Source organism: Bidens hawaiensis, unplaced genomic scaffold (assembly GCF_021521415.1).
Source record: "Bidens hawaiensis isolate Kalapana, Puna unplaced genomic scaffold, B.hawaiensis_p1.1 tig00018483_1, whole genome shotgun sequence".
Taxonomy (NCBI): Eukaryota; Viridiplantae; Streptophyta; class Magnoliopsida; order Asterales; family Asteraceae; genus Bidens; species Bidens hawaiensis.
In genome coordinates, this window is record NW_027492791.1 from 190,649 (window position 1) to 213,669 (window position 23,021).

The 23,021-nt window shown below is 34.6% G+C and overlaps 2 protein-coding genes, 1 non-coding gene and 2 pseudogenes across 5 annotated transcripts; 4 read left to right on the forward strand and 1 right to left on the reverse strand.

Annotated features, from left to right (window-relative positions):
* Positions 1–2,556: 2,556 nt before the first annotated feature.
* On the forward strand, positions 2,557–3,646 carry LOC143556152 (gibberellin-regulated protein 6-like). The gene is made up of 3 exons (XM_077045560.1): positions 2,557–2,690; positions 2,783–2,840; positions 3,295–3,646. The coding sequence occupies exons 1-3, from the start codon at positions 2,628–2,630 to the stop codon at positions 3,474–3,476; spliced, it is 303 nt and encodes a 100-aa protein (XP_076901675.1). The 5' UTR covers positions 2,557–2,627; the 3' UTR covers positions 3,477–3,646.
* Positions 3,647–5,571: 1,925 nt separating this feature from the next.
* On the forward strand, positions 5,572–5,645 carry TRNAN-GUU (transfer RNA asparagine (anticodon GUU)). The gene has a single exon. It is a non-coding gene; the product is annotated as a tRNA-Asn (tRNA).
* Positions 5,646–8,991: 3,346 nt separating this feature from the next.
* Positions 8,992–12,619, forward strand: LOC143556171 (cyclic dof factor 1-like). 3 transcript variants are annotated; one of them, XM_077045579.1, is made up of 2 exons: positions 8,992–9,363; positions 11,015–12,619. In XM_077045579.1, exons 1-2 carry the CDS (start codon positions 9,208–9,210, stop codon positions 12,212–12,214), a joined length of 1,356 nt encoding a protein of 451 aa, XP_076901694.1. In that variant the 5' UTR covers positions 8,992–9,207; the 3' UTR covers positions 12,215–12,619. The 3 variants fall into 3 exon arrangements, with proteins under 3 accessions (XP_076901694.1, XP_076901692.1, XP_076901693.1); XM_077045577.1 differs by having other exon boundaries at positions 9,117–9,363; positions 11,021–12,619; XM_077045578.1 differs by having other exon boundaries at positions 9,117–9,333; positions 11,021–12,619.
* Positions 12,620–15,329: 2,710 nt separating this feature from the next.
* Positions 15,330–15,815, reverse strand: LOC143556141 (putative calcium-binding protein CML46 pseudogene; annotated as a pseudogene).
* A 1,879-nt stretch (positions 15,816–17,694) lies between these two features.
* LOC143556172 (pentatricopeptide repeat-containing protein At5g15280, mitochondrial-like) lies at positions 17,695–21,185 on the forward strand (annotated as a pseudogene).
* Positions 21,186–23,021: the final 1,836 nt, after the last annotated feature.

Sequence of the window (23,021 nt, forward strand, 5' to 3'; positions counted from 1 at the left end):
TGTGAAGTGGACTGAACAACCTAGTTATGACCAATTAGAAACCACAAAGATATGATTTGTTGAAATATTGGTTTTATAGATAACTAAAAGACAAAGTATGTGACTGTGATGATTAATGATGCAGATCACGAGTGAATTAACCTCGCATATGCATCGGTGTCCACATTGATACCCCCGTGTCTTATGTCTATAACACCGAAACATTTCAGTCCATACGCCGCGTCTCCTTGTTTGCTTATAGTCCTCCATCTTTCATGAGTCTTCACTCTTGGTCCTTTAACATTGATCCAAACGGGATCCAAAAACTTTCGTAACGCCTTCGTACCTGAAAATCATAAACCATCTCAAAGTAACAATATTCAATACATAAATACAACTGACCATTTTAAGAAGGGAGACGGCTAGCTCAAAAAACCTGTCTTGTAACTAATATTAACAATATTTATCGATCTTTACACTAAGGATGAAATCAAATGAAATCGAAAAGGCTACAAAACATTCTAGAAATGAAATCAAAAGGCTTTAAAATGTCCTAGAAATGAAATCAAAAACTTATTTATATATGCTCTTTAATAAGAAAAGCTACAAGTTTTGACACTTATCACTTTCACTAAACTTTTTATAGAATATTTATAACAAACCACAAAATAAATAAAAGGAAAAAATAAGAAAATAAAAGAAGGAAATTCCATCCCACATTGGTGTAGGAAAGATATGGGGAAGCAGGTACCACCATAGTATAAATAGGTTTGTAAGTTTTTGTCCCACATCGCTAGATTATAAAACTAGTGAGCATTTTATAAGGAAGAAAATTCCTATGTTAATGTTCTTATAAGACATATCACACCCAGTGGTCCTAGCGGAGGGTGCAAAGCACCGCGCACGGGTACGGGCGAAGTGCGATGGGCGCAATCGTAGCCTGCCACGTGGCGTGCTACGTAGCAGGCCTAGGGCTGACTCGACATAGATTCTTTGCGATACGCGACGGCCGTTGTGTATGCCTATCGCGTACCACGATAAGGTCCAAAATCAGCTATAAATAGATTGTGAACGGGACATTCATACTTGCTCAAAATTTTCATTCTCTCTGAATTCTCTCACACATATACATAGATATATATTAAGTATAATACCCGAGTGTCGTAACGATATCCTATCCGATCGAAAGAAACTAATATACACGAATCCAAAAGCTCTACCTATAAAGGTAAGACATTGTGCCATCGTGTAAAGTTTCTACTCTCGTGATTATCGTTATGATTATTGGTTTTATACTAATCTAGTTATACTACATTGTGTTTATCCTAGGTGCTTAATACCAGGAGGTGTTATTTAATTATAAACTTACAAGGTGAGATATTCGAGTTTTTATACAACTCACATTTGCGTGAGACAACTATTTTTCCGACACTGTCATGATGATTTCAAAACCTACAAAACCCATGATAGATTGTCTAAATATTTTCAAATGTATTTACAAAGTATTTAAAATACATTACAGTGATTAAGTCTCTATATACTTACGGGATGGTTACTACTGGTATTGTGGGGTTTTGTATACAAGGCTTGCCTACTAGGCTATTACACGTTACTTATTGGACAAGTGTTAGCCAATAAGTAATATGACCACAGTCATAGATACGGTCGAGTGACAAGTACCTTTCGGTAATTTGTAAGCAGGCAGGTGTAAAAATATCTTAATGTTGTAACTATAAAATGTGTCATTTACAAATGAATGTACTCACAAGTATTTCTTGCTGATCAAATATTTTAAACATGTTTCAGGTGACTTGTTAGAGACAAAGGAATGATGCATGCGGGCTTCCAGCTTAAATAAGTGGCTTGTCACCAGAATAAAGAAAAGTGTTTTGTAAATTAGGGTTTAACCCTATAAAATTTATGTTGTATAAAAAGGGATTAAAATCCCGGTTTATCATAATAATTATCATGGTGTGTTTATAACTATGATCATTTTTCCTAACTACGGTTCTGATGAAATTTTCCGCTGCAAAATAATTTAATAAACACCGATACCACCAATCAATGTCCACGACTCTCCTCCCGGGGTATAGTGGCCGGGGGTTGTGACAATATTATTTTGAATATTAGTTATATATATCATATATTAGATATTTATTTATTTATTTAAAGGTAGCAATAAATGCCAAGGATCTGTGGTTCAGTTAGTTACAGTAAGACATCTAAAGACATTAATTTAAAAGGAGATGTTTTGGGTTCAAGTCTCGTTTAAAAAAAATAAGGGGCTCAAAGTGGGCCCAAGGGGTTTTCTCACATATTGTTGGGTTTCCACCTGGAAATGATCAAGTAAACGAGTGACCCATCAGTGATCCGAGTTAACCGTTAAAGAAAAGAGTAAGCAATAAATATTTACTTACACCAAAAGAGAGAGAATGAATGTGGCCACTAGCCTTGTGTCGGCCCGAATTGAATCCATGATCCAACTTAACTGCTCCATAACTACTAGCTAGTACGCCTACTGTACAAATGTGGACCAACATGTAGACTAGCAAAACCAATCATCACTATTTTCTCATCTATAAATACCTACAAACACACCACACCATTCTTCATCAAACCATTTCCTCATATTCATCTCTTTAACCACAATGGCTAAGTTCTTTGTGGTCTTCCTCTTGGCTCTTATCGCGGTTTCCATGCTTCACGCTACCGTAAGTCTCCACAAATGTTCGATTCACGTTTGAGAAAACGTAACAAGTTTTTATTTTTAGTTAACACATTTTATTCGTTTTGAATTAATTAGGTTTCGGCTAGTGGAGGACATCGCGGTGGATTTGGACCAGGAAGCTTGACAAGCTCTCGTAAGTTTCTTGGATCCGGTTGTAATCTTATTATAATAAATAAGTAATTAAGTTGTCATGTGTTTGACATGTTTAGATTTTTGTTTCCCGGCCAGTCTCTCTCTTTTTAAATTGATTTTAAATCCAGATATTTAAAATATATTCTACTTTTTATTAAATATATACTAAATCACAATAAAATATTAATTTAACATTTCCTACATTTTTAAAATATAATTCAACATTTTATAAAAAAATATATTTTTTAATTTTATTTCTTAAAATTTTTATTATTTGTAATTTATAATTTATAATTCTTAAATCTTTATTAATTTTTATTTCACCAACAACATACAATTTTTACTAAGAACTTTTGGTTTCCACTCCGGTTCACGCTTAATCCAAATGTAATATTAAAATTATTGAACATGAATCATCTAAATTATGTACTGAATACTTGTGCTTAATCGAACAGAGTGTCCCGGTCAATGCGTGAGGCGATGTAGCAAAACGCAGTACCACAAACCATGCATGTTCTTCTGCCAAAAGTGTTGTGCAAAATGTTTGTGTGTTCCTCCTGGTTTTTATGGAAATAAACAAGTGTGTCCATGCTACAACAACTGGAAGACCAAGGAAGGTGGACCGAAATGCCCCTAGAGATCATCGGTATTTGCGCATATTTACGCAACGTATGAAGCTAATATGTACTACTTTGTTTTTGATCTTTAATGCTAGAGGTAATAGTGTGAGGTCCATTTGATCAAAAGTGACAAAATGGTGGTTAATGGTTGTTATATGTGCTACACTTCATTGATGGTGCTTTTGCATCTCATGTATTGGGCCCTAAATGTATTACATTTGATATTTGTACTCTATTTAAATATATATATTTATTATTATTATGAAATTATGAATTCAATAATTCAATGTTCCATATCTTATATTTTTTTATCTTATTTTTGTTTCCCTATAATGTTGGAAAGAAGATAGTCATAACACATGATTGGAGAATGGAGATCAAGTTCTATATTGTATTTTTGTATTACATAGTTTTAAATTTCAAATACGTAGATTAGATATTTATTAAAACCGATAATAATATAAAAAAATGTAAGGTTGCGGGTTCAAAACTTCAAATCCTTACAAATACAAGGTAAATGTGTAATTTTGCTGTTAAAACCAGAAAACTTCCCAAAATAGAACATGTACGTCTATCTATGGATATATATAAATGTATAATTACAAGGATTGTATTATAAATGGTATTTTTCGATATACAAAAGCGAATAATATTGTAAATGAAGATGGCCGTGACTAATGAAAAATTCACTGGGAGACGGATCATACTCGGCAAATTACTGACGTTGATTAAGGGGTTGTTTATTTACATCTGAATGACTGAATGGAACCATTCAGATGGAAACATCTGATTCATTCAGATTTCAACTTGTTTGGTTTCAGACAAAAAAAACATCTGAATAGTTAAAATTAGATCTGAATTAGTCAGACTCATGTTATTGTTAAAACCATGGCTTATTCAGATCTGAATGAACTAAAAAAACCCCAAGTCTTTACCCACAACCTGATATCTAAAGAAATTTTTTCAGTGAATTAGCGATAGTCCTTTTATATGAAAATCTACTGATTTATAGCGTTAGCCAAAATTATGTGAATCCTTCGACAGTTCATTCGTTTGCATAAATATGTAGCAAACGAAAATAAATATATGCCATGTTCTTTATTTATGTTTTTTTGTTTACTCACATAATTACATTATATACACACGCAAGAAATGCGATCAAATCAATTATCTTTTAAATTGAACTTAAAAAGATCCTTTTTTTTATTTTTCGTTTTTTAACCCTTTAGTAACTGTTTATTTTAGATAATAAAAAGTCAACCAAACTAAATTAGTTGACAGATCTTTGATTTAAGTGGAATAAATATTAGTTAATAACTTCATGTATTCATTTCAACTATTTGATATAAAAGAAATCTATAATTACCTAAAAGGATATGAGTATAGTGTTTATAAATGGCACTGGTATCACTATCCATTATTATATTTAGTATAGATCTCTCCTGTACATATTAGTTTGCTGCCTTGGGGGCCTTGGGGCTTGGCTCAATTGTGGGCCTTTATATGGGCTTGGCTCAATTGTGGGCCTTTATATGGGCTCTAAGCAATATCGACAATTCGACTATCCCTTCCAAAAACAAAACGTAAATTTCTGACCCAACAAATCTGATTAATGAGTTTAGATAAGTTTCTAGTTGAACCTAAGAGCACGTTTAGCTAAGCGGGTGGTGCTCGTGTTAGTGTAGCTAGGTTGTGTGCTTAGCACGTTTCACTTGAAATTTGAAAGATTAAAGAGAAACTGACATAATTCTTGGCTTCGTGTCATGTTTCATGTAAACATGTGAATATTTATGTCGTGTTCACTTAATGTGCCAAAATTCTTGGCTTCGTGTCATGTAGCGGGGGTCGTCAAATTTATAGTTGATTTCAACTTACTTCAGAGTAGTTGAAATCAAAATTTCTCTAATTACCACTTCACTCTTGAATTTCTTTATTGGAAGTAGGTTTCGATACATATTTTCTTTATTTTTTTTTTTGTACGATTATATCCTGTGTTTGATTAAATGTCATGTTGAAAAGTAGATACATTTTATTTTTATGTTTAATAATAATATGTTATTGATGACATTTTGAAGTGATATTATTAAATGTTAACTGGAAGTAAACATCGAAGCTGGAATAGCTCAGTTGGTTAGAGCGTGTGGCTGTTAACCACAAGGTCGGAGGTTCAAGCCCTCCTTCTAGCGTTTAATTTTTTTTTTCATCTTTTCAAACAAAAACTTATAGATATTAACGTTTTTTTTCCTTACATCTATTGACAAAGTTGAAGTATGGAGTTATCTTTATGTTCCCTTTATCCCTAACTATCACTAACATAGTAACACTTTCACATTTAAATTAGCGTCACGTCGTCTTTTATATATATATATATATATGGCACCCTTAACCATCCCCGGTTTCTGAGTTGCACACTACCTTCTCTGGTTGTACATCTCACATAGGTTTATAATACAAGTCTACCACATCAGGACACTTGCACATGACAAGGTTGTATCGTGTAACGGGGTGAGAGTCAGACATTGTTTTTTTAACAACACTGTTATGCCCTCTCCTTTCATGTCGTTCTCAGACCCCACCTCTATAATATGCGTGGAGCTATTTTGTTTTTCCCATAAAAATAAACAGTGAATCTGATATAAATATAAAAAAATACGTTTCAAAAACAGTTTATAGCCTGACATGGATGGATTTAATTGTTTATCTTCTAAAACAGATCACCTATTAATAGTGTAACGGTTGATGTAAGAGTCATATACACCAACGAAATAAATACAAACCACATAAAAACAAATTAGAAATATATTAGTTTTAAAAAGTTGAATAGGTTTACACCTTAAACGATGACGAATAAAAACCTGTTTAGCCTACAATGAATCATGTGATTTAACTTGTAAACCTGTTTTCCATTAGAAGAAATGTAATTGTTTCATCAACCATAATCCTTGAGAAAAATGATACGGATATAAGACGGAAAATCGTGTGGTACGTGTATGATGTGATTAATTAGCTTAAGTTAGTAGTTAGTACCACGTGGAAGAAAATCTATATGAGAGGCCCGGAATCGTATATAGTTTTTATGTACCAGATGCAATCAGTTATACACACTTTCAATTCTGTTGACAATTTTACTACTAACTTTGTTCATGTGTTTTTTATTTTTATTATTTAGTTTTACAGACATGAAACCTTATATATCATTAAATTTAAAAATTGTAGCAATCATCACAATTGCAACGATGAACAATAATTTAGCGATCATACGTTCTAAATTTAACATGTTTTATGGTTAACCAAATTGCACAAAATTTTTAATACGAGACTATGATATTGAGATTTCTTTTTGACAAATTTCATAACGAAAGTGGAAATTATAACTACCATTGATTGAATTACCAATTGAAGTTATTATCAACCAACAAAAAAATGTTATAGTATTAATATTGAATTTTATTGTTTTTAATTAATTAACATGTTCATTTTAGTGATATTATCCATATAATTTCATCAAATTCTTAGTGGAAAACATTACACATGGCATCACGTATGTTGGCATGAGTGACATACACATGGAAGAAAGATGGTTAAAGTGTAGCAAACTTGCATTTTCATCCACAAAGATTGAAACCAAAAAGGTGGAAATTTTTTTAAACATATTAAAAAAAGTAGGAAGAATTTGGAAAAAAGGAAAAAGAATAGAGAAACAAAATAAAATATAGTTTATTTTAGTAAGGAGATAAAAAGTGCACTAAAGTTATTAAAAAGCAAAGGTGGGTGGGTGGGTGGGGGTGGATTTTGGAAAGTTTCACATAAATGTGCTCACTTTTGTATCTTATGGTTATCTTTTGAATATGTTAACCCCTCATGTTATGAGAATACTACTTTGTGTCCTCTTATTTTATGTGTTCATAAAGGGAAAGAGAACACCCGACCCAAAAGGTACACCATTGGGGGTGCCTTCAAATATAAGTATTAAGTGTATATCTTCAATAGAAAGTTATAAATTTAATGTTCTTATGCTATAAAAATGTAAAGTTACTTTAATCAAAGTAAATTTCTTAATATCTTTACTCTTTAAATTAACATATTCAAACTTTACAATTCGGTTCAGAAGATATATGCTTATGTTTTATCATTAATTGAAATAAGCATTATTTAAATATCATATTAAATCACTATGCATGTATTTTATATTATATCCATATGAATGTAATTTAGTATAGGTGGTACTCATGATTCATTCTTTCAATAATTAGTTTATCCGGACAATAAAGAATTTTTTGCTAGTTCATTTAGTCTTCGAAAATTAGGCAATAAGTCAACTTGAGTCTACTTAGTTAAACTAGACGAGTCAAAACATACAACTGTTACAAAACTTATTAACTTAAAAATGGTCCAAATGAGTTAGTTTCACCTATGACCAATTTTTGTCTCCGCCATTTATTTGGAGTCGCTCGCACCACTTCTGTTGCGATGCCACCACTACTGTTGCCACCTTCGTCGTTGCCTTCATCTCCGACACTACCTTCGCCTCTCCACCATTATTGCCATGGTCGGCACCGCCACCTGAAATCACCTCGTAGTCATCTCCATAACCCCCTTCATCATCACAACAATAAGAAAATATAGTAAGTGAACATAAGTTGATACCTTTTTACAACAACACATTTCAACTCGACTGCATTTTTATCAAATCCCATCATCACCCCCACCTCATTGTCGCCACTTCCACAGCTACCACCATCAACAACACTACTTCCACACAACCACGACCACTCGTATACATTACCATCCTCGTTCCCATCACCATGGCTACCTCCATCTTCGTCAACTCCATCATCGTCGATACCTACACGGCTAAACCTCAAACTACGTATTGGTCCTACCCATCACCAAAACCTCATCCATCATTACTAACATCCAACGGTAGCCACCATACACAAATTTACAATAATTGAACCCATATATGTTTCTATCTAAGCACATTTAAACCAAACACATTTTGTCCCATCACCTGAACCTATCCAACCCATCATCAAGCTTATAATCAAAGTCAGTGTTATAAAAGTCGAATACCAAGGCCCACTAGTCGGTTATCGGACCCCTACCTTGGATACTTTCTTCAAGCTACCTAGATTAGTCAGGGCCAGTCAAAGTCGATCAAAACTCGGTCTAGGCGGTCAAAGTCGGGTCAATATTCTCTACAATTCGGTTACAACTCGGTCAAAAGTCAGACTAGACGGTTGAAAATCGGTTAAGCTACTTTGTTGACAAGAACTATTCTTATTTCAACATATATATAATATGCGAAAACTAATTTTCTTTATAATTATCATGTCCTCTCCAGTCAGCCGCTTATGGCCATACCGACTTTCACAACCTTTGATACAAAATCATTTCCTTGCTAAAGAGCAACTTGTGTTTTTCATAGGGTTACAAAACAAAACAAATCAGAAATTAAGGGGTAGGAAACATAAAATAGCCGAGTCAGCAAATAAATGAGAATCAAAAAGAGAGAAAGTTATAACCAGCCACATACACAACTTGTGGCTCTCATTTCTTTTAACCTTGCTTACGTGGCAATCCGATCAAAACCAAAACAAAGCCCACTCGTCAACCCACACCCAAAGATCCGGTCCGGTGTTACCACTAGATCTGTACAGTGTACACACCATATTATTATTATTATTATTATTATTATTATTATTATTTATCCATACAAATAATCTGAACCGTCCGATCTGGTCGGGCATGTCGGAGGTTAAGGATCCGGCTATTAAGCTATTCGGCAAGACCATTCAGCTGCCTGACGGCGTTGCTGATGACCGCCCGGTTTGTTCCGGTTCCGAGGAGGATGAGGATGAAGGTGAACCGGAGGTTAATAATAATATTATTAATGATAATAAGGTGATTGATTAGTTACGGATCTTGTGGTTAATTTGATTGGTTTATAAATTAGGGTTTTGTGTGTGTGATTGTGATTGATTGAATTGAATTGATTGGTTATGGATCTTGTTTATATGAATACTTTGATTGTTGTTTTTTGGTTCGGTTCGGTTATTAGTCTCAGCCATATTTATTGATTAATCGGTTTCGGTTAGGTTTATTTGGTTAGTTTGTCGGTTTTTAGTTTCGGTTTGGTTTGGTTAGGTTAGGTTAGGTTAGGTTAGGTTAGGTTAGTAACCATTCCTTGGGTTTAATTTTTTTGCTTAGAAATTCGAAATGGAGGTATAAATACATGAAACCGAAATAATCGGTTAATTTATTTTATAAACCAATCGGTTTTTGGTTAATTGGCTCGTTTCATTTGGTTAGTTTGTCGGTTTGGTTCGGTTCGGGTTATTCGGTTAGTTTGTCGGTTTTTGGTTTTGGTTAGGTTGGTAACCATTTCTTGGGTTTAATTTTTTTTCTTAGAAATACGTGAAATGGAGATGGATGTATAAATACATGAAACAAAGTAATTGGTTTATCTATTTTATTTGGCACTCGGTTTTTGGTTGATTGGTTCAGTTTATTGGTTAGTTTGTCGGTTTGGTTTGGTTCGGTTATTAGCGTCAACCGAAACTTAAGTCAGCGGTTAATCTTTTGTTATTGACTAGTTTGTTTTTGGTTAATTGGTTCGGGTTATTCGGTTAATTTGTCGGTTTTCAGTTAGGTTAGGTTAGGTTGGTAACCAAAACGTTCATTGGGTTAAACTTTTTTGCTTAGAAATACGTGAAATGGAGGTATAAATACATGAAATTAAAGTCTTTGGTTTATCTGATTTATTTAACACTCGGTTTTTGGTTAATTGGTTCGGTTTAATTGGTTAGTTTGTCGGTTTTGGTTCAGTTCGGTTATTAGCGTCAACCGAAACTGAATGCATCGGTTAAACTATTTTTATTGATCAATTGGTTTTCAGTTAAGCGGTTGACGGTTCGGGTCATTTGGTTAGTTTATTGGGTTATGGTTTTTGGTTCGGTTCGGTTTGTAACTTAAACCTTCCTTGGGTTAAATTTTTTCTTTTGGTTAAATCGAAGTCGTCGGTTAATTTATTTTATTAACGAATCGGTTTTTGGTTCATTGGTTCGGTTTATTTTAGTTAGCTTGTCTGTTTTTGGTTCTCGGTTCGGTTAATAACCAAAATCCACCTTGGGCTAGAATTTTTTTGCTTAGAAATACACGAAATGACATTATATATACATGAAATGAAGGTATAAACATGAAATACATGAAACAGAGGTATAAATGCTAGAAATATATGTATGGTTCGTTTCGGTTAATTTCAGTTAACCGAGCGTACAAAAAAAATGATAATCGATCTTCGGTTAATTCGGTTTTTGGTTAATTTCGGTTTGTTTTCATTTGTCTTATGTTTGGTTTCGGTTAACAGTTTGGTTTCGTTGGTCATTGGTTCGGTTTTGGTTAACGGTTTGGTTATTGGTCACCCCTAGTAGAGATGGCCAGCTCATTGATTTTTAGGATAATATTGTTAATTTCTGTTACCAATATGATTGTGTGTGTGAGCTCTTATAGGCCCAAAGATAACATTTTTAAATAAAACTTTTGATAAATGTAGTTGCAGGATCAACCTGAAGAGAAACTCATTGATAAAGAAGATGAAAGAACCAAATCTACAGTTTCTGAAGACGTTACCGAGCCAAACGCATCTTCAACTCTAAACGAAAACCGCACAACGCTTTCATCTGAAACTGAGTCTGCAACTGCAAAAGTGTCGAAACCCGAGGAAGAACAAACCGAGCAGGAAAAAACCTTAAAAAAACCCGACAAAATACTCCCGTGCCCTCGGTGTAATAGCATGGACACGAAATTCTGTTACTACAACAACTACAACGTTAACCAGCCTCGTCACTTTTGCAAGAACTGTCAACGATACTGGACAGCTGGCGGGACAATGCGAAACGTTCCCGTCGGTGCAGGCCGCCGCAAGAATAAAACCGCAGCCTCTCAGTACCGCCAAATAACCGTCACGGAAACCGGTCCCGATATGAACAATACGGTTCTTAAACCCAATGGCACAATCCTTACGTTCGGGTCAGACACGCCATTATGCGAGTCAATGGCTTCGGTTTTGAAAATTGCAGATAAAACGAGACAAGATAGCTTTCGTAAACCCAATGATATAATAATCCCGGGTTCTTCAAGTAATGATGATAATGCAAGCCAGTCATCACCAACCGATATGCAAAGTTGCCAAGCGTTCTCGCCACCGGTCCCCTGTTTTCCCGGTGCACCGTGGCCGTACCCGTGGGCGCCACAAATGGGGCCTGCTTTCTGCCCACCAGGCTTTCCTATGCCGTTTTACCCTGCGCCACCTTACTGGGGTTGTGCTATACCCGTACCTGTACCCGGGCCGGGGCCAGGCCCGTGGAACGTGCAGTGGGTTCCTCCTCCGGCTAATTTCCATCCCGCCCCGTATACCGCGTCTCCGTCGAGTCCGATATCCCCGACTCTAGGGAAACACTCACGGGCCGAGACCGGTGAAGACGAAATAATAAAAGAAAACGCAGCGGAAAAGAGTCTTTGGGTTCCGAAAACGTTAAGGATTGATGACCCGGAAGAGGCTGCAAAAAGCTCGATATGGGCTACGTTAGGGATCAAAAACGATAGAACAACCGTCGGGACGAACGGTGGCGGTATGTTTAAGGCGTTTGAATCCAAAAGCGACGAAAAAAGTCCCGTTAAAGAAGCATCACCTGCACTTCAAGCTAACCCTGCAGCGTTATCAAGGTCTCTTAATTTTCAAGAGAGTTCATAAGCGGTTGATTTCGGATGATGATCTTGTGATAATGGAAACCGCAAAGGGGTATGTGTTGCATGGAGATGGCTTCAGTGACATGCAAAAATGGAAGAAAGGTAAGTTAATACTTGATTCCATTCTTTGTTGTTTCCATTGTTACAAAGAGATAAGAGACAATGTGTGTTTTTTATGGATTTTAAAGTGATTTTGAGTCTTAAGTGTACATATGTTATATGTGAAATAGTGAAGAAGGTAGAACAGATGGGAGTGTGTGCAGTGGAATAAGTTTATTAGATACTAAACTTTAATCTTTAATCTTATTTTGGCCATGGAATGTGTTTCTTGCTAATTTGTTTGCATATTTTTGGTGTTTTATGTTTTGATTTGGTGTTTATGTTACTCTTTTGGTGTATGTGAAGTAATTGAGAACATTCTTCCTATTGTATTATATAGGAGTTGTACCAGTCGGGTTGTGTTTTGTTTTGGATCAGTAAATTCTCACTTGTAGCAAAAGCTACTGGTAGGGTTTGAGGATGGCGGGAACAAGGCAAACCTTTTCTTTATACCATGGTATAAAGAGGCTACCCCCAATTTAGGGCTGTTCAAATTGCTCACCGCTCGTTCGAAAATCGCTCGAAAAATGCTCGTTCGATTTCAGCTCGTTTGAAAAATGAGCCGTTCGGTACTGTTTGTTTTTGCTTGAATTATTTTTTATTTATTTTATATATACACACACACACAAACACACACACACACACACACATATATGTATGAAAATAAAGTATTTTATAAAGTTTTTGAAATTTTCCTCTTTTGTGTTGACTTTAAAGTTCAATTTTAAACTCTAGCTACTCGTTTTATATATGTTTTCTTGTTAACATTGAGTCTTAGACAGTTTAGGGTTGGAAGTCTGTAAATTTTGGAGTTGAAAGTTTTGAATTAATAATATTGTTTTTACTTTTATAAATTTAAAATAAAAAACTTTGTATGAAACCTAGCCAAAACAAGTCGCTCTGTTTCAAACAAGTCGAGGTTGTGGTATTGATGGGTTTGACTCCGATTATGGGAGTGCGATAGATCGGTTGCACATTTCACTTCCCGATTTTGACATTAGCGGTTTCTCTAATAAAGACACCGCCCCCCCTAAAACCCAACATGCTTTGGCGAGTGCCCTTTATAGTGGAATCATCAAGAGTTTGGAAATGAAGTTTGATTTATCCCCTCGTCAGAAAGCGGTGTTTGAGTATCTTCGGGCTCCTCAGGCTCAAGATTTCTTAAGTGTTCTCCCTATTGAAGGATTGGGCCAACGTATGTCGGCTTTGGAGTACCGGGCCATCCTGAAGTATCGGTTAATGATCCCTTTGTTTCCGGTAGATGAGCCGTGCCCGGTTTGCCGTAAGGTTTGTTTGGATTCTTTTGGCGAGCATGCGGTTCACTGCAAAGAGTTGCCTGGGTTTAAGTACAGGCATGATTTGGTGAGGGATGTTCTATTCGATGTTCTTAAACGAGCCGGAATTTCGGCTAAAAAGGAAGCCCCCGTAAACTTTCTTACGGATCCTCAAGAAGGAAGATCTACATTACGACCGGCCGATATACTTGTTTTTGAGTGGGTAGGGGGGAAACACGCTTGTGTCGACCTCACAGGAGTGTCCCCTCTTGTTTGGATTAGGGACACTGGATTTGTAGCAGACCAGGCAGCATTGAAGGCGGCATCGGGCAAGGTTGCTAAACACGAGAGAGCTTGTTTGGAGAATCAACACGTGTTTATCCCCTTCGCCTTTGACACTTTGGTTTCTTAGCTCCGGATGCCGTGGACCTTTTGAATAGGGTTCAGAAAGTTGTGTATAGTAACGTATCAGCCCATAAGAATCAAAACTTTGTTTTTAGTCGGATTGGGTTTGCTATCCAAAAGGGGGTTGCGACGCAGCTTGTTGCCCGCTTACATGCCACTTCATTGTAAATCATTTGGATGTTTCCATGAAATATAAAATGAGCCAATTTTAGTTAAAAAAAAAAGTTTCAAACCAAACCAAGTTCAAACATAAAAATATCGCTCGTTTCTTAAAATTCAATTCGCTCGGTTCGGCTCGCTTTCAAATCAAACCAAGTATGAGCAAGTCTACGTTCGGTTCGGCTCGGTTCGTGAACATCCCTAACCCCCATTGATATCTCTGGCTCAAAAAACCACATTTTTGACGTATAAAGTGTAGAATCATAAAACCGGGTAGCACAAACTAGGTAATGGGATTGAAGCTAACAAGGCATGGATTACTAATCGTAGAAACTATCAAGAACAAAAAGTGGTTAGATAACTATTTTAGAACAGACAGAATCGGAGAGATGCAAGTCGAACTAAGTGCAAGCAGAAATAGATCCCAAAGAAAAATTTATGGCAAAAGTATATTCACTTGTTTAAAGTAGGCCATCTGAGAGATGCAAGTCCAACAACTCATGCATACTTCGCTCCTCTCATGTCAGTCTTTGCTATGTTCCACATTTTGTTATTCCAATACTCCAAGTTCCAATGTTTTTAGACGACTACCAATTTGTTTGTTTATTAGATTTTGTTATAGGTACTTTTAGCGACGGTCTAACTTCATATCAGTATTGCTTATGTAAATTCGTAGGACAGATCGTTAAACTTGCTCAATAGTCGATAAGATGGCTTGCACCTCGACACTTGTATTTTCATGAAATTAAAGAAACATTTTAAATTTACCAAAAGATTTGAATTTTACTTTCATAACTTTATTTATACAAAATTGAAAAATAAATAAAGTTAAAACAATGTTCTAAGTTTTAACAATTGTAGATTGAACTTTTGGGTTTCATCTTTTGACCGATATGTCCTCTATCTAAGAATTCGAGAGTTCAAATTCTGCAAGATGCAAGTATAGGTGGTTAATATAAGTCGATTAGGAGTCGTTCTATAGAAAAAAAATGCTTATATGCTTGTGGCAACCACACAATAACAACATAGGCTATAACATTTATAAATATTAAACACATCCTAATTTGAACTATAAACCTCTGAAGTTTACACCTCAAAAACAATTTCCAAAAGGAATGATACACTAATCTTAGAAAAAAAAAATAAAAATAAAACAATAAACAACTTGTAACACCATGAACATCAACACAAAGTGTTCTCCATAAACTTTACAAACTCACTAAAATCAATCCTCCCATCGGCGTTCTCATCAAACGCTCCGATCATCTTCCTACACTCTTCCAAACCCGTACTTTCCTTAAACCCCAAAACACCAAGAACCCTTTGCAACTCCCCCGCATCAATAAACCCGTCTTTATTCTCATCAAAAACATCAAAAGCATCTTTAACCTCTTCCAATCTCGGCTCTTCCGCTTCAAAAACACCAAAAACATACGTAGAATTCAACACCTCCGGCAGCTTTTCACTTCCAGGGTGGGAAAATACACCTAAATCCGCCATCAACACCTCCAACTCATCTCCACGTAGACTGTCGTCAGCCTTGTTGGAGAACGAAATATGTGACTTTAATAATTTGTTATCGCGGTGAGTGGAACATTTGGATGTTGAGAAAAGTTTCATGACTTGCATGAAGAAGTATTGGATCAATCCAACTATCATGAAACTCATGGTTAGTTAAAAACTTAAAACTTAAGAGATAATAATAATATCTTTTTATGGACAAGTGGAGTTAAGGTTAATTAGTAAGGAAGATTTGTGTGTGTTTGAATACATGAAGACTAGGATCTATGTGCTTATATAGGAGTGTGTGTATGTTTGAATGTTGAAGATTGTTGGAAAATGTTATTAATAATAATATGTTGGCTTTCGTGGAAGGTGTTTGTTTACTATGTCGTGGAATATCAAATATGGGGTTTGGTGTCGTATTAGGAAAGTGGAGTGTGGTGTACTTACTTTGAACTTTCGTTTTTTTTTTCTTCTTATAATTCTTTTTGGTAAACGGTTCAAACTTCCAAGGAGTGAGATTGACGTTTATTTTAGTTGACTAAACAAAATCATTCAATAATTGCAAATCAAAAGATGGTGAGTACACACTCGTACCAACTATTCTTGCATAATAATATGATTTATTTAAAAACAAAGAGAAGTAAGAATAAACATTAATACGACTTAGGAGATGTTGAGTATGCATTCGTTATAACTATATATTTGTTTTATGCATAAAGAATCAAGAGCTTATGGCGGTTGCATCTCAAGCAGGATCCAAGGGCATAGTCCTAGATGAGGGGTATTACCTCTAAGGCTATGTATTGTGAATCGACTATAAAATAAGGAGTTTTATGACACGTGGTAAAAATGTTATAACATCTCACTAAATTAAAAATTAATCTCATCAAATATTTGATATGAAAATCCTATAAAATAGGGATTTGTTAAAGTTAATATCTAATTTCTTAAAAAAAGATATATATTATTTATAATTAAAAACAATTTTATAGTAAAAAAAGTTAGCTGATTATGGGTCTCACTAAACCCAAATAACTTTTAAACCGGGTTATAACATCTAATTTATTTATGAAACCCTTTCATTATCAAATACTAAATATATTATTAACTTTTGTATAATAAATAAAATTAAAATCCAATAAATATATAAATATTATAAATAAATAATGTAAAACAACTCTTGTAATACGAGAGAAAAAACTAGTTATTTATATACTAATGTATAAATGTGTAGTTTTGAACTTTGTGCTTACTGTAATTTTGCTTCTTACTGGTGTTACCCCGGTTTCAAAACCAGTCAAGGCAAATTCTTTCCCCCTTTTTCTTTTAAAATATAAATAAAATAAAAACGTTTGCTAGGTTGTTAATTTCAATCCTTAACTTTCACAATTTGAATTATGCAATCAAGTTTAATAATTTAATTAAATTTAATATAAGTAATAATTAATTTTTATAAAAGGGGTGTCCAAGAATAACTTTATCCACACTTTGATATAAGTTTTGTTTAAGCCGTATATATTACTTTGCGCACATCAATTACCACAGTGAGCGAACCACCTTTATTTAGTTATACTATTTACCTAACTTATTCTTAAAATGCAAATATTTAGTTATATTTAGTTATAGTTTAATAAAAATACTAAACTAGACATGCTACAAAGTACAAACATCGTTTATTATAGCGAATGATGGTATCAAAACGAATCAAATCACAACCGACTGCTAAGTTTAAAGCAACTACTTACATTTTTAATACTATTATCTCATGTCAGGTTTTCTTTCTTTAAACAAAGATTGCTAAAAGATACTCAACCAATATAAATATTAAATAAAACAAATTTAAAAAAATAAAACTAAAATAAATAAGTTAAACAGGTTAATCCACAAAACTGTCATGTTAATCCAAACCTGACCTGTTTAGTTAAAAAGGTTCAAGGGTTCGACCTAAAACGGTAAAACTGACCCGAACCCGTTTATACCCAACCCCAAACTCACTAATTTACCTCACCAAGACCAAACTTTCTGCAAAATGCTGCCATGAATGAAAACAAGAACACAAATCACACATCTCATGCTCTTCAATCTCCAAAGAACAACAACTCACTTCACAAAGGTCAGTCATCTCATCCCACTTATCTCCATCAAACACCACTATTCAATCCCAACAAAATATTATAACCTAATTAAACCAACCCACTTCACAATTAAAACCCCTAAATCATTTCAACAACATCTTCTTGAAGTGACCCATTTGAACCCCAGAACCACTCGCAAGTTTTGGAGGCAAAGTAAGTTAAAACCCCAAGATTTTCTTGAATTAATATTGGGGTTTGAGTCTAATGCTGGGAAATTGGGGGTTAATGTCAAAAAGATTGAATCTTTATTGGGTATATTCAAGTGGGTTGGTGGTAGTAATAATAATAATAATAATAATAATAATAATAATAATAATAATAATAATAATAATAATAATAATAAAGATTGGATTTTTATGCATCTTGATGAGTCTTTCAAGATTATGCTAAAGTTGTTGGTTCGGGCCGGGTTGTTTGAAGATGCCGAACGGGTGGTTTCGGTTATGGATAAAAATGGAATCTTGTTGGATGATCAAGTTTGTAGTGGTTTGGTTGAGTGGTATGTAGGTGTTGATGAGTTGGAAAAAAGTGTTGGTATGTTTGATAGAACGAGGGGGGTGAATTTAGTCCCGTCGGTGTCTTGTTATCGTACGCTTCTTGATTCTCTTGGTTATAAGAATCAAAGTACATTGCTTTTTTGGGTTTATGGCGATATGGTTGATAAGGGTATGGTGGAAACGGATGTGTATGATGTATACGTTAACGTGATTCGAAGTCTATGCAGAGATGGGAAAGTTTTGGAATCGAGAAATTTGGTTAAGAAGACGTATGCTTACGGGATCAAACCGAATTCTTTGATTCTTGATGCGGTTGCAAGTGGTTATTGTGAGAAAAAAGATTATGGTGATTTGCTGAGTCTTTTTACTGAAACGGATTGTTTTCCCGATGTCATGGTTGGCAACAAGATTATAAATTCGATATGTCGAAATCTTGGAGTAGAAGAAGCTTTTGAATTTTTGAAAGAGTTAGAGCGTTTGGGCTACACCCCGGATGCTATAACCTTTGGAATCTTGATCGGGTGGGGTTGCAAAGACGGTGACTTGAAAAACGCTTTTTATTATTTGTCAAATGTTTTATCTAGAGGTTTAAAGCCACATAAATATTCATATAATGCCATTATTAGTGCGGTTTTCAAGCATGGTATGTGGAATCATGCCAATGACATTGTTCTTGAAATGGAAGACTAGGGTGTGACACTTGATATTTCAACTTTTCGAGTTCTTTTAGCAGGATATTGTAAGAACCGACAGTTTGATGAAGTAAAACTTGTGATTGAAAAAATGGTGCAAAAAGGGTTAATTGAACTCTCACCGTTACAAGATCCCGTTGCTAAAGCGTTTTTGTTGTTGGGTATTAATCTGTTAAGTCTAAAAGTGAGACGGGACAATGATGTGGCACTTTCCAAAACCAAGTTTTATGATAGTGTAGGGAATGGGCTTTATTTAGAAGGTGATGTGGTTGACTTTGACCAAACTATGGTTAAAGTGCTAGATGATGCATTGGTTCCGGATTATAATCTTATTATCTCGAAAGATGATGATCTTACTACCATAAACGAGTTAGTTCACGAGTTAGTTCACTGGGGTCAAGAATTGTCAGTTTCAGGTTTTTCGACACTAGTTAAAAAGTTTCATAAATCGAATTCAGGTTTCAAAACACTCACCGCTCTCTTGGAAAAAACGCCTAATTTACATAAAAATCTTGATCAAGAAACACTCAATTTGCTTGTTCAAGCGAATGCTAAACGAGGCTTTGTACACCAATCAAAGAAATTATTCAACGAAACGGTCAACAAAAAAGTCAACATCACGAGAGAGACGTATGCTGCACTTGTAAAAGGTTTATGCAAGAAAGGTAACTCAAATGATATTCGTGAATGCTGCGATTTAGTTCAAAACAAGAACTGGTTACCTGCTTTGAATGATTATAAAACCTTAATTCATTCATTATGCAGAAACAATAAGGTGTTGGAATCTTTGTTTCTCTTTGAGCATGCAATGATGGATTACCCGAACGAAGTAACAGAAATCTTTAACGGGCTTCTTGAAAATCTGTGTAAAATCGGGTTCACTAAAACGGGCCGGCGTTTGTTGCAGGAGCTTCTAGAAAAAGGTTATCGCTTTAATCTTGTTGCGTATAGTCATCTTCTAAGCGGGCTTTGTAAAGAGAACCGTTTTTCAGAAGCGTTTACTATGTTAAACGAAATTACTACCCTGAATGTTGACTTTTATAATGTGTTGCTTCACGAGTATTGTGCGGTCAAAGACTTGACGAAAGTCAAAGAGGTATTCGGTACCATCTTAAAGAAAAATATAGCCATCTACATTTCAAGTTACAATAAGTTCGTTTCGTTAATGTGTCACGAACGCCGATTCGGTTATGCTTTCTCGTTAAAAGATCTTATGGTTAGACATATTTCTTCACATATAACTTTGTATAACATTCTTATTTTCCATCTTTTCGCCTCGATGAAGAACGGTGAATACGTTGATAAGCTTCTAGACGAAATTCAAGAAACGGGACTCGAGTTTGATGACGTCACGTATAACTTTCTCGTGCAAGGATTCTCGAACTGCGAATCCGGGTCACGTTCTGTTTATTATCAACGAAATGATGTCTAAAGATCTGAAACCAAGTAACCGATCTATACGGGTAGTAACAAGATTGTATTTAAAAGAAGGCGAGTTCGATAAAGTCTTGAACTTGAGTCAAGAAATGGTAACGAAAAACCGTGTTCATTGTTCGTTTTTTCAGAACGAAATCGTCACGGTTTTTTTAAACATGGGTAAGATTCAAGAAGCCGTGGACTTCCTCGAAAACGTTATTCGCAAAGATCTCGTTCCGGATAACGTTAACTACGACGATCTAATCAAGAAAATGTGTCGTCGTGGAAAATTGAACACCGCCTTTGAGCTTCTCGACGTTATGTTGATAAAAGGAAACGTCCCGGATTCGAGAACCTACGATTGTTTAATTCAAATTTTATGCGTTTCGGATATCGTTTCGAATATCAACGACTCGCTTGATCTTTACACCAAAATGACGAACTTAAAACTCAACCCGAGTATCAAAACGTATGAAGTTTTGACCGAGAAGCTTTGTGAAGATGATCGATGATATGATTCGTGTGGGGGAGAAACCGAGTGAGGAAATGTTTGGGTCGGTGGTTAGTAGGTATCGGTTTGAAAGAAACTTTGCGAAGGCTTCGGAGATTATTCAAAGAATGCAGCAGTTTGGGTATAAACCGGACTTTGAGACTCATTGGTCTCTTGTAAGTACTTTAAGCAGGTTTAGTGATGGAGATAAAGATGATAAGAGTTCTGGGTTTCTGTCAAAACTTCTTTCTGAAAGCGGGTTTAAGCCGAAAAAAGGCGCGAATCCAAAATCGAAGTAGTTACGAGTGTTGGCTTGAATGGTAGTAAACATCATCATATGGATCTGTATTATGTTATTTTATCCAAATACTAGCTTATATCCCGTGTTATACACGGGTTACAAAATAATAGTTTAAGGTATTTAGTATCTCAACAAATCTTTGTTACAATAACTCTTCAATAAAGTACTTCCAAATCTCCATAATCCAAGGCGATTCACATATCCGACGATCTGATGGCAATCGTTTTCATTAAATCTTCATACAGATTGTGTTATATATAGGGTTGGTACAAAAAATCTGAAATTAAAAAAATCAATGATGCTTAATCATACATTGAGAAGAAGAAACCATCAAATAACATGATCGATAGCGTGGAGAAGTGATATTATTAATGTGATCTATTGGTAGTTCTCAATAATTTTGGAATCCTTCTACATACATATTATCAAGTTTGGCCATTGGCCTTGTGGTGACTAAAAATGCTAAATTTTATAACATGATCAATAACTAACATGTTATACAAAGTGTAGATAAGTAAGCCTAATGACCATTGATAGATAACAATACAGAAAAACATAAAAGGTTCTATGCAATAATGTCATAACATCAACCCAAAGAACCAAAATACAAAAGGCCATCTGATACGAAAATTAAACTAAAAAAAATGTTCACTAAAATTATAATTTTGGACCGTTCACTAAAAACGCTATCTTTGACTTGTATGCTAAATATGGTGAGCTTGACCCATTTGATTAAAAAAAAATAAGGTCGAACCGCTTATTAAAAGTGAATAAGTGATATGTTTGACCCACAAACTAAAAAGCGGCAATTGATATGGAGTGGTTTAAAATAGTAAATAAATTAGTAACTGAGATTATACAAGGAAAAAGTAAAAAGAGTGTTGCATTTATTTTAAATATGTATCAAACAAATAATGATGCATAATTTGTCTTGATAAGAGTGTTACATAATTGTGTTGGTCAAAATGTGTATTTGTCTTAATAGTTGACCACTATTTCAAATTTCAAAAATATGTAAGATGAAAGAAGTTATTTTAAGTAATATTGAAAGATGAAGAAAGAGTGAAGTTTCTTAGATAACACTTTCATGCAAAGTCTTGAAATACAAAAAAAATGACTTTGAATATAAAAATGGTATATAGGTCAAAAGCTAGTTATCGATTTTAAATTTTTTACAATGTTTAAAAAAGTTGTACCGATAAATTATTATATAATAGAGGCATGAGTCTTAAAAAAAGTTTTAAAAATGTAATTTTAAGCATAAGCAAAACAAATCCTACTTACAAGTAAATAAAACGAAACCGATATTATTAAAAATATAAAAGATAAATATTATGATAAGCCATAAAACTAACATGATTCATGATTTATTCAGAAGATGCTCATCCTCAAACTGAGGAAACAATCTCCTTAAGGATATTTGCTTGCATGGTGGTACCCTGTAAGTATCAGATGAAAAAAGTGTGAGAATTTTATTTATTAATTTATATAATATAATTAGGGAATCAGTAAAAATATACACAATTTTTAAAATACAAATAAAGTTTTAAAGAATAGAAGCAACTTCTAGAGAAGCAAAGCGGTTCGGTTAGGAGGTTCGAGCATTTTAAAAAAAATATATATTTCACAATCGCTTTCTTAAACATTCTTATGAACAACTGTCTCATGAAACAAATTAAACAACGCAAGTCTTAATAATATAACTACTTAAATCTTAAGTTAATGCAATGTTTCATGAAACTTTTGGAGACAAGCAGCAAAATAATTTAGGGGCATAGGAGTTGGCCGAAAACCATCACAGTTCAATTAAAAAAATAAAATCCACTTAGATTGTGGA

Coding starts and splice junctions, on each gene's coding strand:
- LOC143556171 (XM_077045579.1), top strand. CDS start 9,208: ATGTCGGAGGTTAAGGATCCGGCTATTAAGCTATTCGGCAAGACCATT. Junction 9,364..11,014: donor ATATTATTAATGATAATAAG/GTGATTGATTAG, acceptor TGATAAATGTAG/TTGCAGGATCAACCTGAAGA.
- LOC143556152 (XM_077045560.1), top strand. CDS start 2,628: ATGGCTAAGTTCTTTGTGGTCTTCCTCTTGGCTCTTATCGCGGTTTCC. Junction 2,691..2,782: donor TTTCCATGCTTCACGCTACC/GTAAGTCTCCAC, acceptor TGAATTAATTAG/GTTTCGGCTAGTGGAGGACA. Junction 2,841..3,294: donor AGGAAGCTTGACAAGCTCTC/GTAAGTTTCTTG, acceptor TTAATCGAACAG/AGTGTCCCGGTCAATGCGTG.